This window comes from Dasypus novemcinctus, chromosome 2, assembly GCF_030445035.2.
Source record: "Dasypus novemcinctus isolate mDasNov1 chromosome 2, mDasNov1.1.hap2, whole genome shotgun sequence".
NCBI classification, from domain to species: Eukaryota; Metazoa; Chordata; class Mammalia; order Cingulata; family Dasypodidae; genus Dasypus; species Dasypus novemcinctus.
The window spans coordinates 145,851,533-145,872,772 of record NC_080674.1 but is presented as its reverse complement, the minus strand read 5'-3'; the positions used below and the strand labels follow the sequence as shown (position 1 = coordinate 145,872,772).

Below are 21,240 nucleotides of genomic sequence, written 5' to 3'. Positions count from 1 at the left end.
TAAATGAAGGAAAGCCCCACCTCTTTTCTTGTTACCTCAACCTTGCATTTTAGGATGTATGTGTACCTCCTTTCAGACCATGTGCAGTGGTTTTATAGTTTCATTTTGATGACAGATGAGAAAGATATACCTATATTTGAAGGACTTGTAGGAAAGTTAAAAAAAAAAAGGGTAGAATGCTTTTTTTAAAAAAAAGATTATTTAAAAAGGCTAAATACATTCTTTCCACTAGAGTAGCTGTTAAATATTAAATGAAACAAAATTATTATCAATGTTTAATTTACCAGTGTTGAATTTAGGAATGCCATATTGCACAACCACAGAAGTGCCTTGTAGATAACCATAGCCTACATGTATGGTATCACCAGCCTATGAAGGCCCTGGTTTATCTGCTTTGAAGGCATGATTGTTACTAACAGCAGAATCTATAGGAAGTATTTGGGCTGAATATGAAGCAACAAAGAAAAAAACCCAGTGTCTAAAAGTGGGAAATAGTGAGAAAATGTTGCAAAGTGTTTAATAGAAACATTTCTTGGTAGTTTGTCATCTTGGCCTTAGCCTAACTAGGGATCCTGAAAAACCTATACCCATACTCGGACAATATTCTTATTCTCACCAATAGGGAAATAACTGATGGTGCTATCATCTTTGTCAACAAAAACTGCAGTGTTTTGCATACTCCAAATAATTTAAGATGGAAAATCCTCAATAGAAAGCAATTCTTGTACTTGATAAGCTATTGGACACTATGATATTTAATACTGGATTTGTATTTTGATCAGAATAAACAAGTCATGGTTAGGACTGTATTTGTAAGGGAAATCATTATTTTGGCACATAAAACATTTTCAAAGCCATTTTTTTTGCTTTTGAAAAATTTCAAAAGTGTTAACAAACAAGGGCCCTCACAATACTCCAAGAAGAGGGGGGAAATTAGAAAACTTAGTAATGTAGCTTATCAAGGCAAAGCAAGTGTGGATTTTTATGAAAAGGAGACATTTTCTTTAACAAGTAAAAGTTTCATCATTATTGATATTTTTTTATTTTTAAGGTATTAATATTCAGCATTTGGCCTGATATGATTTTTTAATCTTCATTACTAGGGTTGATATTGCTGATGTTGTTATTAATGCCAGTGAGAATAACAGAGACTGTTCAGAGCCTGTGGCTAGCACTAATTTAGACAAAGAAGGTATACACCAAGATTTTGTATTTGAGGATGAAGAAAATAACCAGGTAAGAAAATCAAAGACCAAAAAAAATCTCTGTGATAAACATACCACTCTGATTGCTTCATGTGTTCTTCTAATACCAGAAGCCATAGTTCAGTATCTTTGGGTAAAGAAGCAGGTATAAAACACCTTATTTTAAAATAAGATTTTTCTGGAAGGAAACAAACTATAATATCAGCTGAAGTGATTGGTGTTATTATAGGTGAGATTTATTCTTTCTAAAAACTTTCCTTTCCCAAATTTTTACTGAAGAACATGTATTCTTTCCATAATTAGAGAAAACTCAGGAACATTGTTTTAAAAATAACTATTTTCACTGTCACATTGTTATTGGTAACATTTAAAAAATAATGATCTTTCTAAGATGTATTTCAAAGTTTTAATTTTGGCAACACTTAATAAATTAATAAATGGATAAGGAGGTTTTCTTCAGTATTTCTCCATTCTAAATCATAAACTGAAATAGGTATGATAAGGAATTTTAGAGTCAAAAAATGGAGGTTTGTATTCTGACTTTGCCTCTTAATAAAGCAGTGTAACTTTGGCCAAATTACCTAACTTCTATGGCTGCTCTTTGTTTTACTATAAATAAACAAGGTAATACATTCCTACAGAGGATTATTGTAAAGATCAATAGAGCTAAACATTTGAAAAATGTTTTGTACAGTGTAAAACATTCTGTAGAAAGTTAGGATGATAACATTAATACTGCTGTTGTTTCTCTGGACTCTTATTTGGGTATATTAGATTTAATCTCTTTTTTACCTGTTTAAGGTTATTGCTTCTATAGTTGTTCCCTTTGTCTTTACTGGATTATCAGTTTGTTTACTGGATCATTCCCATCAGCATAAAAATGTACTGTTATTTCTCCTACGTTTAGGAAAAAGTCGTCTTTTTTTTTTAAGATTTTATTTATTTTTTAAATTTTATTCATTTTGTGAAAATATTACATTCAAAAAATATGAGATCCCATTCAACCCCACCACCCCCACCCCACTACTCCCCCCCCAGCAACACTCCCATCATCATGACAATCCATTGCATTTGGTAAGTACATCTCTGGGCATCTCTGTACCTCATGGTCAGTGGTCCACATCATAGTCCATACTCTCCCACGTTCCATCCAGTGGGCCCTGGGAGGATTTACAATGTCCAGTGATTGCCCCTGAAGCACCATCCAGGGCAACTCCAAGTCCCAAAAACGCCTCCACATCTCATCTCTTCCTGCCATTCCCCATACCCATCAGCCACCATGGCCACTTTTCCCACTCCAATAAAAAGCCGTCTCTTAACCATTCATCCTACTTTAGCTACATTCCCATTTCTCTGCTTCCCTTTATAATAAAAATACTCAAAAGAATTGTCTTTCTGGGGAGTGGTTGTAACTCAGTGGTTGAGCTCCTGCTTCCCGTGTACAAGGTCCCGGCTTCAATCCCTAGTACCTCCTAAAAAAAGCATTGTCTTTCTGTTTTCTTTAATTCCTCTTCTCCTATTCTCTCGTACCTAAGCCAGGAAGCCTTTTGCCTCCACCATTCCATTGAAACTGCTGTTGCAAGTCACAATGATGTCTTTTGGAAATTTTGCTTGAATTTGCAGAATTTGATTTCAGTTAATCACTCCCACTACTTTGATACATTTTCTTTTCTTGGCTTTCAGGCTATCTCACTCCCCTGAGGTGTTTTGTTTTGTTTTGTTTTTAAATACATATTTTTAAAATAAAGAGTTGTAGGTTTGTAGAAAAATCATGCAGAAAATGTGGTGGTCCCATATACCCCTGCCCTTATGCACAGTTTTCCCTATTTTTAAAATTTTTTAATATTTTTTACTTAACCATAGGAATTAATTGGCTCACAGTTTCAGAGGCAAGAAGGCTAGCATCCTCCTGGGGTCAGTATCTCTGACGGGCTGGCAATCTTTGGTGTTCCTTGGCTTTTCTGTCACATGGTAATGCACATGGGAGCACTGTTTCCTTTCTCTTCCAGGTTTTATTTTTCTTTCCTCTCCTTTCCTTCCTCCCCTTTCCCACCTCCCTTCCCCCCCCCCCTTCTTCCTTACCCTCCCCTCCTTCCCTTCCTTTCCTATTTCAAAATTTCAAAAAACAATCATGCATACCATACAGGATTCCCATACATCACCCCACCAACACCACCTTAGATTGTTTCCTCACATTTGTTATAAATGATGAAAGAACATTGTAACAATATTACTGCTATGTATAGTCCATAGCTTATACTTGGCGTATTTTTTCTCACAAACCATCTTATTATTAACACCATGTATTAATATTGTATATTTGTTATCGTTCATGAGAGAACATTCTTACACTTGTACTGTTAACCACAGTCCATCCATTCACTGTTATACAGTCCCCTGCCTTGTACAATCCATCCAAAGTGTATACTCACTGGCTCTCCCAGTTTTCTCAAAGAGGTGGACTGCCATCAGTTCATTTCAATTCGGAACACCTTCATTACTCCAAAAGGAAAAATCCCATGTCCCCTTTTACCTCCCTGTTATTATTGACCCTTAAAATTGACATAGAACCTTTTTTGCCATTGCTGTAAAAATATTACAATACTGTTAACGATAGTCTATACATTACATTAGTTGTGTTTTTCCCTTGTATCTCCATATTCTTAATACCTTGTAAAAGAGGAACATCCTTATATTTGTACTTTTAACCACAATTATCATCTACCCTGAAATCACTGTGTTATACAGTTCCAAATCCTCCATAGTAAAAGCATGTACTACCATGGAATTATCTTTCTGGATTTTAAGATTCACCATGGTTTGTTGCAATGATCTTTTTTTTTAAAGATTTATTTATTTCTCCCCTGCCCCATTTCCCCTGTTGTCTGCTCTCTGTGTCCATTTGCTGTGTGTTGTTCTGTGTCTGCTTGTATTCTCATTAGGCAGCTCCGGGAACCGATCCTGGGACCTTCCAGAGTGGGAGAGAGGCGATTGCTCTCTTGTGCCACCTCAACTTCCTGTTCTGCTGTGTCTTCTTATTTTCTGTCCTCTGTGTCCCTTATTGTGTCATCTTGCTGTGCCAGGTCTCCTTGTCAGCTGGCAGTCCTGCACAGGGTAGCTTTCCCATGCTGGGCAGCATACCCAAGCAGGATGAAAGTCCCGCACAGGGTGGGATTCCTGCGTGGGCTGGCACCCTGTGTGGGCCAGCTCACAGCACAGGCCAACTTGCCCTTGTCAGAAGGCCCTGGGCATCGAACCCTGGACCTCCTGTATGGTGCATGGGAGCCCAGTTATTTGAACCACATCTGTTTCCCTGCAATGATCTTTAACATAAACTCTTTTAAGCTAAGTAATCAATTGCAGCTGTTACAGCACCAGTGGTAACTACTGTAATCCATTCAACTTGCATGCTAGATTGCAAGCCAGACTCATGACTTCATTGCTTGCAAGGATATTGAGCAAAAACAGGGCTCACAAGGACAACTGGAGTCAGGGTTTCAGAGGCATACTAAGAGTGGACACCAGGCTTGTCTTTTTATTGTTGAGTTGTGTGATCTCTCTCTTTTTTTTATTAAAGATTTATTTATTTCTCTGCCCTTCACCCCCCCCCCCCAAGTTGTCTGCTCTCTGTGTCCATTCGCTGTGTGTTCTTCTGTGACCGCTTCTGTCTTTATCAGTGGTGCAGGAATCTGTGTTTCTTTCGGTTGCATCATCTTGTTGTGTCAGCTCTCCATGTGTGCAGCGCCGTTCCTGAGCAGGCTGAACTTTCTGGCCTAATTACTCTGTCTAGAACTTCTAGCACAATATTGAATAATAATGATGACAGTGGATATCCTTGTCTTGTTAGTGGGAAAACTTTCAATCTTTCACAGTGGAGTACAATGTTAGCTGTGAGATTTTCATATATGCCCTTTACCATGTTGAAAAAGTTTTCCTCTATTCAGTCTTTGAGTATTTTTGATAAGAAAGGATGCTGTAGTTTGTCATATGCCTTTTATGTGTCAATTGAGGTGATCATGTGATTTTTCTTCTTTAGTTTATTAACGTAGTGTATCATACTAATTGATTTTCTTGTGTTGAACTACCCTTGTATAACAGGGATAAAACCCACTTGATCATGGTGTATAAATATTTTAATATGCTTTTGGATTTGGTTAGCAAGTATTTTGTTGAGAAATTTTGCATCTATATTCATTAGAGAAATTGGTGTGTAATTTTCATTTTTTTGTGGTATCTCTCTGGCTTCAGGATTAGGGTGATGTTGGCTTCATAGAATGAATTTGGTAGTATTTCTTTTTACTTTTTTTGGAAGAGTTTGAACAAGATTGATATTAGATCTACTTTGAATGATTGGCAGACTTTAGCTGTGAAGCCATTTGGTCCAGAGATTTTCAGTTTTGGGAGATTTTTGATGACTCTTTCAATCTCTTTACTTGTGATTGGTTTGTGAAGGTCTTGTATTTATTGCAGGGTCAGTATAGGTTCTTCTTGTGATTCTAAGAATTTGTGTTGTCTAGTTTGTTGGCCTGGAGTTATTCATAGTATCTTTTTTTTTCCCCATCTGCTTGTGTCATTGTCTTTTTGGTGCATTGCTTCACTGCGCGGGGGCCTGGCACCTCTTCACACCACATAGGGGCCTGGCATCTCACTGTGCAGGTCTGGGACTCCTTTTTGTCAAAGAGACACCTGGAACCTGTGTCTCTTTTTGTTGTTTCATCTTGCTGCGTCAGCTCTCCATGTGTGCAGTGCCACTCCTGGGCAAGCCGTTCTTTCTAGTTCTCCTTATGGGGTGTGCTTCTTGCGCATGGGGCTCCCCTACGTGGGGACACCCCTTCATGGCACAGCACTCCTTGCATGCATCAGCACTGTGCATGGGCCAGTTCACCACACAGGTCCGTAGGCCCGGGGTTTGAGCCTTGGACCTCCCATGTGGTAGGCGGATACTCTATCCATTGAGCCAAGTGAGTTTCCCTGGGATTCCTTTTTTTCTTTATTCTTTTTTTTTTTTTTTACCAGGAGTCCCGGGGATTGAACCCAGGTCCTCCATATGGTAAATGGGAGCTCAATTGCTTGAGCCACAGCTGCGTCCCCATAGCATCTTTTTATGGTTTTTTTTTTATTTCTGCGGGATCAGTGGTAATATTCCCCCTCCCATTTCTGATTTTATTTGCATCGTCTCTTTTTTTTTGTTTTTGTTTTTGTTTTTTGGTCAGTCTGGCTAAAGGTTTGTCAATTTTGTTGGTCTGTGTGAAGAACTAACTTTTTTGGTTTTATTCCTTTATCTTAATTAAAATTTTTTTTATTTTTAAAGAAGCTTTAGAGTACGTAAATATTACATAAAAAATATAGGGGATTTCCATATGCCCCACCCCTTCTCCCTCCCACACTTTCCCACATTAACGTCTTTTGTTAGTATGGTACATTTGTTACAATTGATGAACACGTATTGAAGCATTGCTACTAACCGTAGACTATAGTTTATATTCTAGTTTACACTCTGCCCTGCAAATTTTATAGGTTATGATGAAATGTATAATTGCCTGTTTCTGTCATTGCAGTGCCATACAGGACAATTCCAGTGTCCTGAAAAAATGCCCCTATATTACACCTATTCTTCTTTCTCTCTCCCCTCAGAACTTTGGTGGCCACTTCCTTTATGTCAATGATAAAAACTCTTCCATTGCTAGAATAATAGTAAGTCTATAGTAGAATAATAATAATTTACTATAATCCATTGTTCATTCCTTAGTCTTGAGGGTTTTGGGATGGTGATGCCCTCTCTGTTTCTAATTGAGAGGAGGCTTAGATCCCATGGGGCAAATGGATAGAACTATAATGCTTGCAGTTGTGGGCACGCTCTGTTCCTTGGGATGGGCATTGTCCATCATCATCTATTAGTTAGTTGTTCTGGGTGAGTCCAACAAACTGGAGAGTAGGTGTTCAATTCTGCTGAGATTTAGAGCTCAACTGGCAGAAGAATGGACCAAAGATTTAAATCTCTGATCCATATATTTAATAAGTATAATGCTAATTATAGGTTCACATGAAAGGGGCAGAAGAGCCATCTGTAGGGAAACTATGAATGAGTCTAACTCTTTTCTTTCTTTAAAATTATTATTATTTTTTATTTTTAAAGATTTATTATTCCCCCTCCCCCCCCCCCCCCATTGTCTGCTCTCTGTGTCCACCTGCTCTGTGTTTTTCTGTGTCTGCTTTTATTCTCGCCAGGTGGTTCCAGGAACCGAACCTGGGACCCTTTGGAGTGGGAGAGAGGTCATTCTCTTGTGCCACCTCAGCTCCCTGTTCTGCTGTGTTTGTTATTGTGTCTCCTCTGTGTCTCTTTTTGTTGCTGGCAGGGCAGCACTCCTGCTCAGGGTAGCACTCCTTGTGGGCCAGCTTGCCATATGGGCCAGCCTGCCTTCACCAGGAGGCCCCAGGCATTGAACCTTGGACCTCCCATATGGTTGCCAAATTGCTGAACTTGTCTGCCCTCTTTATAGTGTCTAGATGTCTCTAGAGCCCTCAGGAGCCCCACTGTTGAAAGCACTGTTTACTGTGGCAGTTAGTGAGATCCTGTTGAGAAATGCATAAGTGTAACCTCTGGGATGTCCTCCAGACTCACTTTGAAATCTCTTAGCCTTAAAAACTCATTTGTTTTTAATATTTCCTCCTTTTGGTGAGGTTTTTTTCTGGATGCATTTCTAATTGGTGCTTTGTAATAATCCCTCGGTGCAAGAAGAAACTTTCAGGAGGTAACTTTTAGGCAATATATAATACTTGGCTAAGTTTCAGTTTTACAAGTAAAGGTTCATAAGTACAGTCACCAGTCTCAAGGGTCTGGCATAATGTTCTGTCTTCCTTCACTAAGCACTGCCATTGTATTTGGGGAATTCTTGCTGTTCTATTAGAGAATGTAGCAGGACTGCCCAGGATGGGAATTAAATAGTTTCCAATTATTGTGTGGGTCTTCACCCACCGAGACAATGCCCCCTGAACACTTGAACATACTCATATGCCTTAGAGGTATGCCCCAGGTGCACCCCTCCCCACACATCCCCCTATCACTGACACCCCACACCAGTGATCCTCCCCTACCACAGTTGTGACCCTTTTGTGATCCAAAACCTTCCCAAAAAGGAAGCCAACAAATTAATAAGAAAATGAAATAACAACAATAGATTTTAAAATAACAAATGAAATACAAGAAAAAATTTAAAAATTTAAAATAATACAAAAATTTTTTAGACATAGTGTCTGTCATCACTATAAGATCCTTTGTCTTGAATGTACAGTGAGTTTCTTCCATATATTCCCCCGGTGTCTCATTTTTTTTTTTTTTTCCATTTTTTCTTCAAAGAAAACTTCAGGTTACAGAAAATCACATAGAAAATATAGAGGATTCCCATATACCAATTGAGGAACAAACGTTGACGCATTGCTACTAACCCTGGCCAGTGGTTTACATTATGGTTTGCCTTTGCAATGTTTTATAGGTTTTGATGAAATTTAAAATGGCCTGTATCTGTTATTGCAAGATCATGCAGAACAATTCTTTTTTTTTTTTTTAATTTTAATTTTTAAAGGAGCGTTAGATTACATAAATATTACATAAAAAATATAGTGCATTCCCATATGCCCTACCGCTCTCCATCCCATACTTTCCCATATCAACAACAACCTTCATTAGTGTGGTACATTTGCTAAAATTGATGAACACATATTGAAGCATTGCTGGTACTAACCATGGACTTTAGTTTACATTTTAGTTTACACTCTATCCTGCACAATTTTGTATGTTATGATAAAATATATAATGGCCTGTATCTGTCATTATAGTGTCACACAGGACTATTCCAATGTCCTGAAAATGCCCCCATGTTACCCCACCTATTCTTCCATTTTCCTCCCATCAGAACCTCTGGTGGCCACTGCCTTTATATCAATGATAAAAACTCTTCCATTTGCTAGAATAATAATAGTCTATAATAGAATAATAATGAGTCTACTTTTGTCCATTGTTCATTCCCCAATATTAAGGATTTTGGGATGGTGATGCCCTCTCTGTTTGTAAGTGACAGGAGGTTTAGATTCCACATGACAGATGGATGGAACTATCTTGCTTGCAGTTATAGATACTCTCTGTTCCTTGGGATGGGCATTGTCTATCATCATCTCCAAGTTAGTTGTCCTGGTGAGTCCAACGAACTGGAGAGTAGGTATTGCAACTTTGCTGAGATTCAGGACTCAGCTGGCACATGAACAGACCAAAGATTAAAGGCTCTGGGACATTTATTTAATAAGTATAATGCTAATTATAGGTTCAAATAAAAGGGGCAGAAGAGCCATCTGTAGGGAAACTATAAATGAGTCTAAGTCTCGGAACAATTCTAATGCCCTAAAAAATTGCCCTATGTTCCATCTTTTCTCTTCTTCCCTCTCTTTTCCCTTGGAACCCATGGTTACCACTAAATTTCAGTTTTTGAAGAATAAGAGTCATGATTACTTGCAATAATATTGAGGACTTAACATATATATATTTTTTTCTTTTATTAGGCACTGCCTGCGTTCTTCAGGGATTCTTGTCCCTATAATTGAGAACATAGCAGGACTCCCTAGGATGGCAGTTTAATATTTTCTTGTTTATTGCATGGGTCTCAACACACTTTGTCAAGTTGAATACTTTCATATTCCATAGAAGCATGCCCCAGGTGTGCCCTATCTTGCCTATCCCCCACACCTGACACCCTACACCAGTAGCCCACCCCTGCCATATTTGTCAAAAGAATGTTCCCAACATTGTAGTTTTAATCACAGACCTTGAAATCACCAGAGTTCACCTGCTCCCTCCTCCAACCCTTTCCCCAGTTCCATGTATAGTCCAACCCAACCCCCATACCCAGCTCCCCCTCACAGATCAGCACAGCTGAACCCAGTATCATCACTGCACCCCTCTTATGCCCATCCACTGCCTAACCACACCCTTCCACCTTATCATATATTTTGCCCATATAGGCATCGGCTCACCACCCTCACTCCCTTTCTTTCTCCTGTTACGTTAACCTATCTTCCAGACTCCAGCTCTGTGACTCTGCTCAATTTACTTAAGTCAAATCAGTGAGGTCCTGTAATATTTGTTCTTTAGTGCCTGGCTTATTTCATGCAACATAAGCTCTTCAAGATTCATCCATGTTACCCTGTGTGTTAATACTACATTCCTTCTTATAGCTGAGTAATATTTCATTGTATGTATACTACATTCCTTCTTACCGCTGAGTAATATTCTGTTGCATGTCTTTACCACAGTTTATTTATCCATTCATCTGTAGATGCACATTTGGGTTGCTCCCTAATTTTGGCAGTAGTGAATAATGCCTCTCTGAACATTGGAGTGCATTTATCTGTTTGTGTCGTGCTTTCAGTTCTTCTAAGTATATATCCAGCAGTGGGATTGCTGGATCATGTGGCAATTTTATAATTAGCTTCCTGAGGAACTGCCAAACTGTCCTCCATAATGGCTGGACCATTCTACATTTCCACCAGCAGTGTTCCCTTTCCTGCACATCCTCTCCAACACTTGTAGTCCTCTGTTTTTTTAATAGCTACCAGTCTAATGGGTATAAGATGATATCTCATTGTTGTTTGATTTGCATTTCCCTAATAGCTAGTAATGTTGAGCATCTTTTCATGTGCTTTTTTAGCATTTGTATTTCTTTGGAGATGTGTCCAATCTCTTGCCCATTTTTTAAATGTTTTTTTTTAATTTTTGAGGTAGCATTTCTTTGTATATGCTGACTATTAGGCCCTTATTGAATAGATGGTTACCAGATATTTTCTTCTATTGAGTACTCTGCCTTTTCACTTTCTTGACAAACTCCTTTGAAGCACAAAAGTTTCTTAATGATGAGGTCCCTTTTCTCTATTTTTTCTTTCATTGGTCATGCTTTGGGAGTATAGTATGTGAAACCATTTCCTACTATAAGATCTCATAGATGCTTCCCTACATTATCTTCTAGGAGCTTTATGGTCTTGCCTCTTATATTTAGATCTTTGATCCATCTTGACGTAGTTTTTGTATAAGGTGTGAGATGGTGATGCTCTCTCATTCTCTTGGGCATGAATATCCAGTTCTCCATGCACCAGTTGTTGAAGAGACCATTCTTTCCCAGGTGAGTAGGCTTGGTGGCCTTGTCAAATATCACTTGACCACATATCCAAGGATCTATATCAGAACTCTCAATTCTGTTTCATTGGTCAGCATGTCTCTCCTTGTGCCAATACCATGTAGTTTTGACCACTGTAGCTTTGTAGTAACGTAGTAAAGTCAGGTAGTGTGATTCCTCCAATTTTGTTTTTTCTTTTTCATTATGTCCTTGGCTGTTTGGCTTTTTCATTATGTCCTTGTCCTTCCAAATAAATTTCATAATTAACTTTTCCAATTCTGTAAAAAAATGCTGTTGTAATTTTTATTGAGATTGCGTTAAATCTGTAAGTCAGTTTGGGTAGGACAGATATCTTAATGATGTTTAGTCTTCCATCTTTTGTTTTTATTGATCCTTTCTATTGCTATTTTTCCTTGGTTATTTCTAATCTGATTTGTTTTTTTCTGCTTCCTTTCGGAATGGTTTTCTCTTCTTTTTCTCGTACCTCCATGTGTGCAGTTAGGTCTTGGATGTTCTTTCTTAATTAATGTAACCATTAAGCGCCATAGATTTCCCTCTCAGCACTGCCTTTGCTCTGTCCCATATGTTTTGATATGCTGTGGTCTCATTTCAAAGTATTTACTAATTTCTCTTGCAATTTTTCTTTGACCCACTGATTATTTAAGAGTGTGTTGTTTAATCTCCATATTTTTCTGAGTTTTCCCATTCTCCACCTGTTACTGATTTCTGGCTTCGTTCCATTATGATAAGAAAAAGTGTTTTGCATATTTTGTATCTTTTTAAATGTATTGAGACCTGTCTTGTGACCTAACATATTGTCTTTTCTGGTGAAGGATCCCGTTAGCATTTGAGATGTATAGTCCATTGTTTTGGGGTGTAAGGCTCTATAAATGTCTGTTCAGTCTAGTTCATTTATCATATTATTCATTCTCTCTGTTTCCTTATTTAACCTCTGCCCAGATGTTCTACCCAATGCTGAGAGTGGTGTATTGAAGTCTTCACCTGTTATTGTAGAGATACCTATTTCTCCCTTCAGTTTCTCCAGTATGTGCCTCATACATTTTGGGGCACCCAGATTAGGTGCATAAATATTTATTGTTGTTGTTTCTTCTTGGGGAAGTGCCCCTTTTTAAAATATATAATGAACTTTACCTCTTGTAATAGTTTTACATTTAAAATCTATTTTGTCCAATATTGGTATCACTACTCCAGATGGTTTTTGGTTACTATTTGCATAGAATATCTTTTTTCAGTCTTTTACTTTCAACGTGATTGAGTCCTTGCATCTAAGCTGAGTCACTTATTGACAGCCTAAAGGTGGCTCATATTTTCTTATCCATTCTGTCGGTCTGTGTCTTTGATTATGAAGTCAGTGCTTTAACATTATTGAAATGTTATTACTGTAAAGCATTACTTATATTTTATACTTTGGCTTTCCATTTTCATATCTTATTATTGTCTTTTTACCCATTTAGTAACCCTTAAAATAATCTTCATTTTATATTCTCCAAATCTCTTGCCCTCATCCTTTCCTTTCAGGCTACCGCACTCCTATTAGTATCTCTTGTAAATCTTTGGTAACAAATTTTCTGTTTTTGTTTGTCTGTGAAGACTTTAAACTCAACCACATTTTTGGAGAACTGTTTTGCCAGTTAAAGAGTTCTTGGCTGGCAGTTTTTCTTTTTCGGTACCTTAAATATATCATACATTGCCTTCGTGTCTCCATGGTTTCTTGTGAAAAATCAACTCTTAATCTTATTGAGGCTCCTTGTATGTGATGCATTGCTTCTCTTGGTGCTTTCAGAATCCTTTCTTTGTCTGTGGCATTTGACATTCTGAATAGTAGGTATCACAGAGTAGATTTATTCTGTTTGGGGTGCATTGTCCTTCTTGAATATTGATATTTATGTCTTTCGTAAGAGTTGGGAAATTTTTGGTCATTATTTCCTCAAATATTTTTTCCTCCCCTTTTCCATTTTCTTCTCCTTCTGGGAGACTTAATAATGCATGTGTTTATTTTGCATTTTCATCCACTTCCCTGAGACCCTATTCAATTTTTTCTGTTCTTTTCTCTTTCTTTTCTCCTGTCTTGTCAAGTTCAGATACTTTGTCTTCTAATTCACTAATTCTGCCCTCAGTCAATTCAGATCTGCTGTTATATGTCTGAAATGTGGGTTTTGTTTTGGTGTTTTTTAGTTGTTTGTTTGTTTTTTTTCTAAGTTACTAGGGCCAGGGATTGAACCTGGGACCTTGTATGTGGGAAGCTGGTGCTCAACCACTGAGCTACATTGACTTCCCAGAGTTGGTTTTTTAAATTTGTTTGTTGTTTGTTTTTTTGTTTTGTTTTTAGGGGGTACTGTGTCCTTCTCCTTCCTGGATGATGCACAGTACTCTCCTGGTCTGCAGATTCCTGTAGCAACTCCCTTGGACAGCCCTTCCTCTGTTGTTTTTGTAAGAGAGTTGTTTCTTGTCAGCCTACTTCCTCGAAGCCCTTAGTTTACCCTTTTGTGGGCATAGCTCTAATGTCAATGCCATTTTCATATGTCCAGTATGTGAAACAAGCAAAGGTCACTCTGGGGCAGTTTCAGAAGCCAGAAGTCCATATCACTGTATCAGATAGAAGGTTTGCTTTCAGTTTGGTCTCCTCTGTTTTGTTTTTTTCCCCCTACTGCACTGACTGTACCATCTCAGTATGCTTTTCTCATTCCTTCTCATCTTCTGATCCCTCTGAAATTTGGAGTCACCCAGGACTCAGTTGTCAGATTGTTTATTTTCATTCACTACTTTGGTAATCTCATTTAATCTAATGGCTTTAAATACATCTCTATGCTGGAGATCTATTTCAAGTTTTTATTTCTAGTCCAGACCTCTCTCTTGAACTCTAGATTCCTCTGTCCTTCTGCACTACTTATCACTTCCACCTGAATATATTAAAAGCTTCTCAGACTTTGCATGCAGCAAACTGACCTCCTGATCTTCTCATCACATCTGCTGTTACCACTGCCTCTAAAATATATATAAAGGACAGTTTCTTCTTCCACGTACACAGGCAAAAAACCTTGGGGCATGCTTGATTTCTCTCATATTATATTTCAGTTCTTCACTAAGTCCTGTTGACTGTACTTTCAGAGTAACCTAGACTCTGATCACTCTGATCACTATTTGCTCTCTCCACTGCCAAAAGTTACCATCATCTCAGCTGGATTAATATAGCCTCCTAAACTGTTTCTCCATCTTTACCCCCTTACAGTCTCTTCTCAAGACAATAGCCAAAATGGCCTTTTTAAACCAAAACTAGATAAGGTCATTTATCTTCTCAGAATCTTCCAGTTCCCTCTAGTTATTAAAATATAGTAATAGGTGCTACAGAAATACTGACTGATAGTTATGATTAAGACAGTATATATAAGGTTCTGTCTTGAATGCTGTTGGCCCCGATATCTAACACTTATTTCCTCATCTGATCCTGCAGATCTTTCCTCAGTTTTAACTGCTCACTGAGGGTGGTTTCCTCATTACTTTATGTATTAGCGCCCACTTAACCCACCCCCACTCCAGTCCCTAACCTTTCTATTCCTTTTCCCTCCTTTCCCACCTTTTATCCATGTTATCACCGTTAGACATATCACCATTATATGTATCTTATTAAATTATTAATTTATTGTCTGTTTCCCACCATTAGACTATAAAGTTCATGAAGCTTGAGGTTTTTACCTGTTTTGTTCACTATTATATCCCCAGTATTAGCATGGTAGGTATTCATTAAGTATTTGTAGAATGTATGACCAAAACAAATGAACAGTGTTTGTTATTTAGTAGGCAACTCAATAAACACGTCATTGAATAACATTGATGTATCAATTACTTTGTTGAAAAAAGCAGGAAATCTTTTTAAAACTGGATTTAGGAAACCTTTATGGACAATGACGTCTTGGCCTGAAAAGGAAAGCCAGTATTTTTCTTTTCTTCCAGATGATGCAGGTTGATTTTCTCATTATCATTTGAATAAATAAGTTCAATTAGGCATGTTTACTTTATGCAAAGCATGATAGTTGGTTATTTAGAAAATACAGAAAGAAAAACGTTATTTAAATTTTCAGTGACTTGATTATCTAGGTAGAATATGCACACTGATTATAATAAAGTATATAATTAATGCTGCCAGAGGCAGAAATGAAGCACCGTGGTCTTTCAGAAGAAGAAAGAATTGTTCTCCAGGAAATTTATGGAAGACTCCTTGGATGGAGGGGGCCAGGCTTTTGAACTTGGCCTTTTTCTGGGTTGACTTTTGTTAGGGAATTATGGAAGACACTAAAAGGAAGAGTATGTGGAAAGGCTGAAACACCATCTTAAGAACTGTGGATTTTCTCAGAGGGAAAGGTAAAACTTTGAAGCAAAGAGAATGATGCACTTAAATCTGTATTTTGGAAAGAAGGCTATTACAGTAATCTTGTAGAATGTAAGATCATGGGGAAGATTGGGAGTAAGAACAGCATGCTTTGTGCACTAGATTTGGTGAGAAGTTACAAGGATCTTCTGTATGCTAGGGAAGGGAGGGAGAACCAAGAAAATTCCAAAGGTGCAAATAATTAATATTTAGTTGTTAACCGAGGTTAAAAAAAAAAAAGAAAGAAACTAAAAGACTGGTAATCAGGGGGTCAGTTTTGCATCACTGTGATATCAAAGTAGATATGACAGCAGAAATTTGGGTCTTGAGGTTTGTTGAGTGGTGGGGCTCATTTTGTGTGTGAGTGAATGGAATTGCCAAAGAAGTGACTTGAATAAGAGAGATAAAGGGGATCGTATTAGTCAGTGTTTTTTAGGGAAACAGAACCAATAGGAGATATCTGTAAATAGTAGATTTTATAAAATTGTCTCTCACAACTCTGGAGGATGCACAAGTCCAAATTCCGTGATCAGGCTGGAAGCCAGGGGCTCAGATGAAGGTCCTCGTTGAATTCCCTAGAAGATGTTGGTTATCTGAAGTAGAGATGGGGATTCTCTCTGAATCCTGAAATCATTTCTCCTTTTAAGGCCTTCAGCTAATTGGATGAGATATCACTCATTGCTGACAGCAGTCTCCTCAGTGGATTGTAGATGTAACCAGCCATGTAGCCAGTCGACTCACTGATGATTAAAGCTCATGAGATGCCCTTATATTACAGTTAGCCTGGTACTTGCTTGACAAAACAACTGGGTGCCATTACCTGGCCGAGTTGACACATTAGCCTGACCATCAGAGGGATCCAGGGAAGCCCTGAGATAAGTCTGTACTCTAGGATTTTGGAAGAGAAAGCCACCATGGTCATAGAACTGGGAATATCAAAAAGGGTTGGTTTTTCTGTAAGTTTGAAATTTTATGTCTGTATTAGGGTTTCCTAGGGAAATCCTAGGGAAACAGAACTGAGAGGAGTTATCTATAAATAGTATGAGATTTTATAAAATTCTCTCACATGGGAAAATGTGGGAAGATGGCATTGGATTATGTAGGCAGGGCTCAACGCTTTCACAGAAACAATGAAGAAAGAACGAAAAACTGTGTGAGGGACCTGCTTTGGCTGTCAGCAGAACAGGATGCTGCTTTACAACTCCCAGGGGGCTGAGGTACAGAGAGGTGAAGAACCCAAGGCAACAGACATGAGTTACCAAATCTCCTTGGTGGCTGGGAAGAGTTTACCTGCCTCACCCCCAAGACATTAAGCTAGGATAAGATCTCTGGCTAACTGCAGCTGACTGAGAGGGAACAGACATCTTCCTATTACAAGTAGTTACAAGGGAAAAGGGAGGGAGAGTCAGGGGCTTTTCTTCAGTGAATTCTCCAGAAGAGCCCATTTTGAATCTTGGATCTAGCCAGACCAAAACACAAGAAAAGGGAGACTGAAAAAAACACCTCTGTGGGAAGGTGTGCTGACAGGTGGTCTGGAAATTGCATGGACAAAAACTGCTTTAGGTTCTCTCTGTACTCTTAACTCTGGGAGAGAATCTGCACTGCATTAGTGAGTCTCTGGCATGATTTTGATAACCTAAGCTGGGCAATTTTAAAGACTTAGAAGAAGAAGTTGAACCAAATATCAAAAAAGAACTGTGGGGGGAAAAAAACCAGAGCAATTGGCCATCAAATAAATTCATCAATATATTCAGATGCCTAGACATCAAAAAATTATAAGCCATACTAAGAAACAGGACGAGATGACCCAGTGAATGGAACAAACCAAATATCCTGAAGAGATACAGGATTTAAGACAGTTAATCAATGATGAATACAATCTCCTAAATCAGTTTAAAGAATTGAAAAACCTGTGACTACGAGATAAAGGATATTAAGAAGACACTGGGTGAACTTAAAGAACAATTTGAGTGCCTGCAAAAAAAAGTAACAGAGCTTTATAGGAATCAAAGACATGATGGATGAGATTAGAAATATATTAGAGAGGGAAGTGGATATGGCTCAGGTGACTGGGCTTCCGCCTACCACTTGGGAGGTCTCTGGTTCAGATCCCAGTAGTGCCTCCTAAAGAAGACAGTGAGGTGGCGCAACGGGCAGGCATGGCAAGGTGGCACAACAAGTGACACAAGAAGAAAAAACATAATGAGAGACTCAACAAAGCAGGGAACAGAGGTTCCTGGTGCCTCCTAAAGAAAACAGCAAGCTGACGAGATGGGCAGGCGCAGTGAGCTGACACAAGATGATGCAACAAGAGACATGGAAAGGAAAAACAATGAGAGAGACCACAAAGCAGGGAGCGGAGGTGGCTCAAGTGATTAGGCAGCTCCTGCCAACATCAGAGATCCTGGGTTTGGCTCCCTGTTCCTCCTAAAGAAACAAGACAGACACAGCAAGTGAAAAACAACAAGGGGGTGGAGAGAAATAAAATCTCAGGAAAAAAAAAACATTAGAGGCACATAAGAGCAGGTGTGAATTGCTCAAAGACAGAATTAGTAACTAAGAAGGTATAACATCTGAACTAGAAAAGACAGGAGAACAGAAAGAAGAGAATGAAAAAAATGGAACAGGGTCTCAGGGAATTGAATGACAACGTGAAGCACACAAACATTTGCATTATTGGTGTCCCAGAAGAAGAAGAGAATGAAAATTATTGGGAAGGGTAAAAAGACAGTTGTATGATATGACAACAGAAAGCCAAAAGACAAAATGGTGGACTAAGTAATGCCTTTACAGAAAATAACATTGAATGTTAATGGCTTTGAACTCCCCAATCAAAACATATAGACTGATAGAATGGATAAAAAAAATGTAAGCTATCTATATGTTGTCTACAAAAGATGCATCTCAGATGTAAGGACACAACTAGGTTAAAAGTGAAAGGTTGGAAAAAGATATTCCATGCTAATAGTAACCAAAAGATATCTGGAGTAGCAATAATATTACTGGACAAAATAGATTTTAAGTGCAAAACTGTTAAAAGGCATGACGGTCAAAAGAATTATACATTACGACCAAGTGGGATTTATTCCTGGTATGCAAGACTTGTTCAACCTAAAATCAATCAGTGTACTATACCACATTAACAAATTGAAGGAAAAAACTACATCCTTTCTTGATAAAAACACTTCGAAAGATAGGAATAGAAGGAAAATTCCTCAATATGATAAAAGGCATATGTGAAAACCCACAACCAACATTGTACTCAATGGGGAAAGGTTGAAAGCTTTCCCTCTAAGATTGGGAACAAGACAAGGTTGCCCACTGTCATCGTTGTTATTCAACACCGTACGAGAAATTCTAGCTAGAACAATTAGACCAAATACGTAGCAATCAATTTAACCAAAGAAGTGCAGGAAAACAATGTTTAAAAAAAAATTCAGTATTTTTATGATCTATTAATCTTTTTTTAAAAAAGGCAATAAAAAATGCATTAGGAAAAAAATCAATGAAGATCTAAAAAAAATGGAAAGACATTCAAAGGAAGACTGAGTATCGTGAAGATGTTATTCCTGCCCAAACTGATTTATAGATTCAGTTCAATACCAATCAAAATTACCATAGCCTGCTTTATAGAAATAAAAAAATGCAATTACCAAATCATTTGGAAGGGAAAGTGCACCTAAATAGCCAAAAGCATTCTAAAAAAGAAGAGTGACATGGGAGGAATTTGCCTGCCTCACCGTGGAACATAGTACAAAGCTACAGTGGTCAAAACATCATGGTACTGGCATAAAGACACATTGATCGGTGGAATAGAATTGAGACACTAAGATAAACTGGTTTTTGAGAAACCTACCAACTACACGATTGAGAGTTCCTAAGTAGGGAAAACTTTTAATCCCCAGTTGAAGGGAAGTTAAAGAGAATTTTTGAATTTGAAGGAGTTTGCTGATAATAAACTTGTTCTACATTGGCAAAGGCATTGATGAAATAGCTTTGAAATAGTTGACCCGGGGTATAAAGTATGTGTTCAGTGCATTAAGAACTTAGAATAAAGACTTCAGTCTGTTTCAGTAGAAGAGAGCAAGTTGAAGAAGTTGCTAAAAGGGGAAAATGAATTAGACGGGATGTGTGAGTTTCAAGTGTGATATTGACGTGGCATGATTTAAGTGGCTAAGATAGAAAATAACTTGAATTCAGGGCTAGATAGAGTAAGGATTCAGCAAATTTTTCCTGTACAGAGCCAGATAGTAAAGGTTTGTAGACCATACAGTCTATCACAACTAGTTAACTCTGCTTTTGTAGCATGAAAACAGCCATAGAAAATCCATAAATAAATGAACATGCTGTGTTCCAATAAACTTTATTATGGACACTGAAATTTGAATTTCCCATAACTTCTACTTTTTTTTTCAGTTTATCCCCCTCTCCCCCAGAAGCTTCTCTCTTCTGTCTGTTCATTGTTTGTTTGCCTTCTCCAGGAGACCCTGGGGACCGAACCCGGGACCTCCCATATGAGAGGCAAGTGCCCAGTGCCTTGAGCCCCATCCGCTCCCCATGGGCTGCGGTGTCTGCTGGCTTGTGGAATCAGTTTGCAGCAGAGGGTGGCGTCTAGCTTGTTGCGGCAGAGGCAGTGTCTGCTCATCTTTTAGGAGGCATCGGGACTCAAACCCAGGACCTCCCCCCGCCCCGCTCCCCTCTCCATGTGGTAGGCAGACACCCAACTGGTTGGGCCATATCTGCTTCCCACATGAAATAGTATTATTTTGATGTTTTTTTTCCTCTAACCATTTAGATTATTGGTAGCTTACAACCATTCTTAGCTTACTGTCCATGCTAAAACTAACAGCTGACTGGATTTGGCCACCAGGGCATCTTTTGTCAACCCCTGAGCTGGAATAATGTAAGGTGGTCAAAGTTTGCTACAAAAAATGGTTTTGACCATTATTTCTCTGAAGTTGGCTTGAAATATGAGGAGATCTGATTGTCTTTTTTTAATATAATTTTGAAAGAACTTTTACTGTGATAACATTTATAACACAAAATTTCCCATTTTAACCACTTTCATGTGTACAATTCTGTTATAATAAATACACTGACAGTGTTGTATAACCTTCACCACTATCTTCCAGATCATTTTCATCACCCCAAACAAACTCATGCCCTTTGAGCAGTAACTCCCTTTTCACCCTCCCACCAGCCCCTGGTAGCCACTGTTCTGCTTTCTATCTATGAATTTGCTTATTTTAAGTATTTCATGTAATAGAAATACAATATTTGCTCTTTTGTGTCTGATTTATTTTACTCACTGTGATGTCTTCAGGTTGTACCTTGTATCAGCATTTCATTCCTTTTTATGGCTGAGTAGTAACCATTGTATGGATTTACTACATTTTGTTTATCCATTCATCTATTAAAGGACATTTGTGTTACTTTGGCTGTTGTAAATAATCCTGCAGTGAACACTGCTATACAAATATCTCTTCAG

At 38.2% G+C, this 21,240-nt stretch overlaps 1 protein-coding gene across 8 annotated transcripts in view; it reads left to right on the top strand.

Moving 5' to 3' along the window:
• FAM13B (family with sequence similarity 13 member B) overlaps positions 1-21,240 on the top strand; it is a 113,240-nt gene that overhangs the window by 61,091 nt on the left and 30,909 nt on the right. For all 8 annotated transcript variants that reach the window (XM_058279142.1, XM_058279155.1, XM_071210091.1 and 5 more), the window contains one exon: positions 1,104-1,236. In XM_058279142.1, the coding sequence (XP_058135125.1) occupies positions 1,104-1,236 (133 nt within the window). The remainder of the gene's footprint in view (positions 1-1,103; positions 1,237-21,240) is intronic.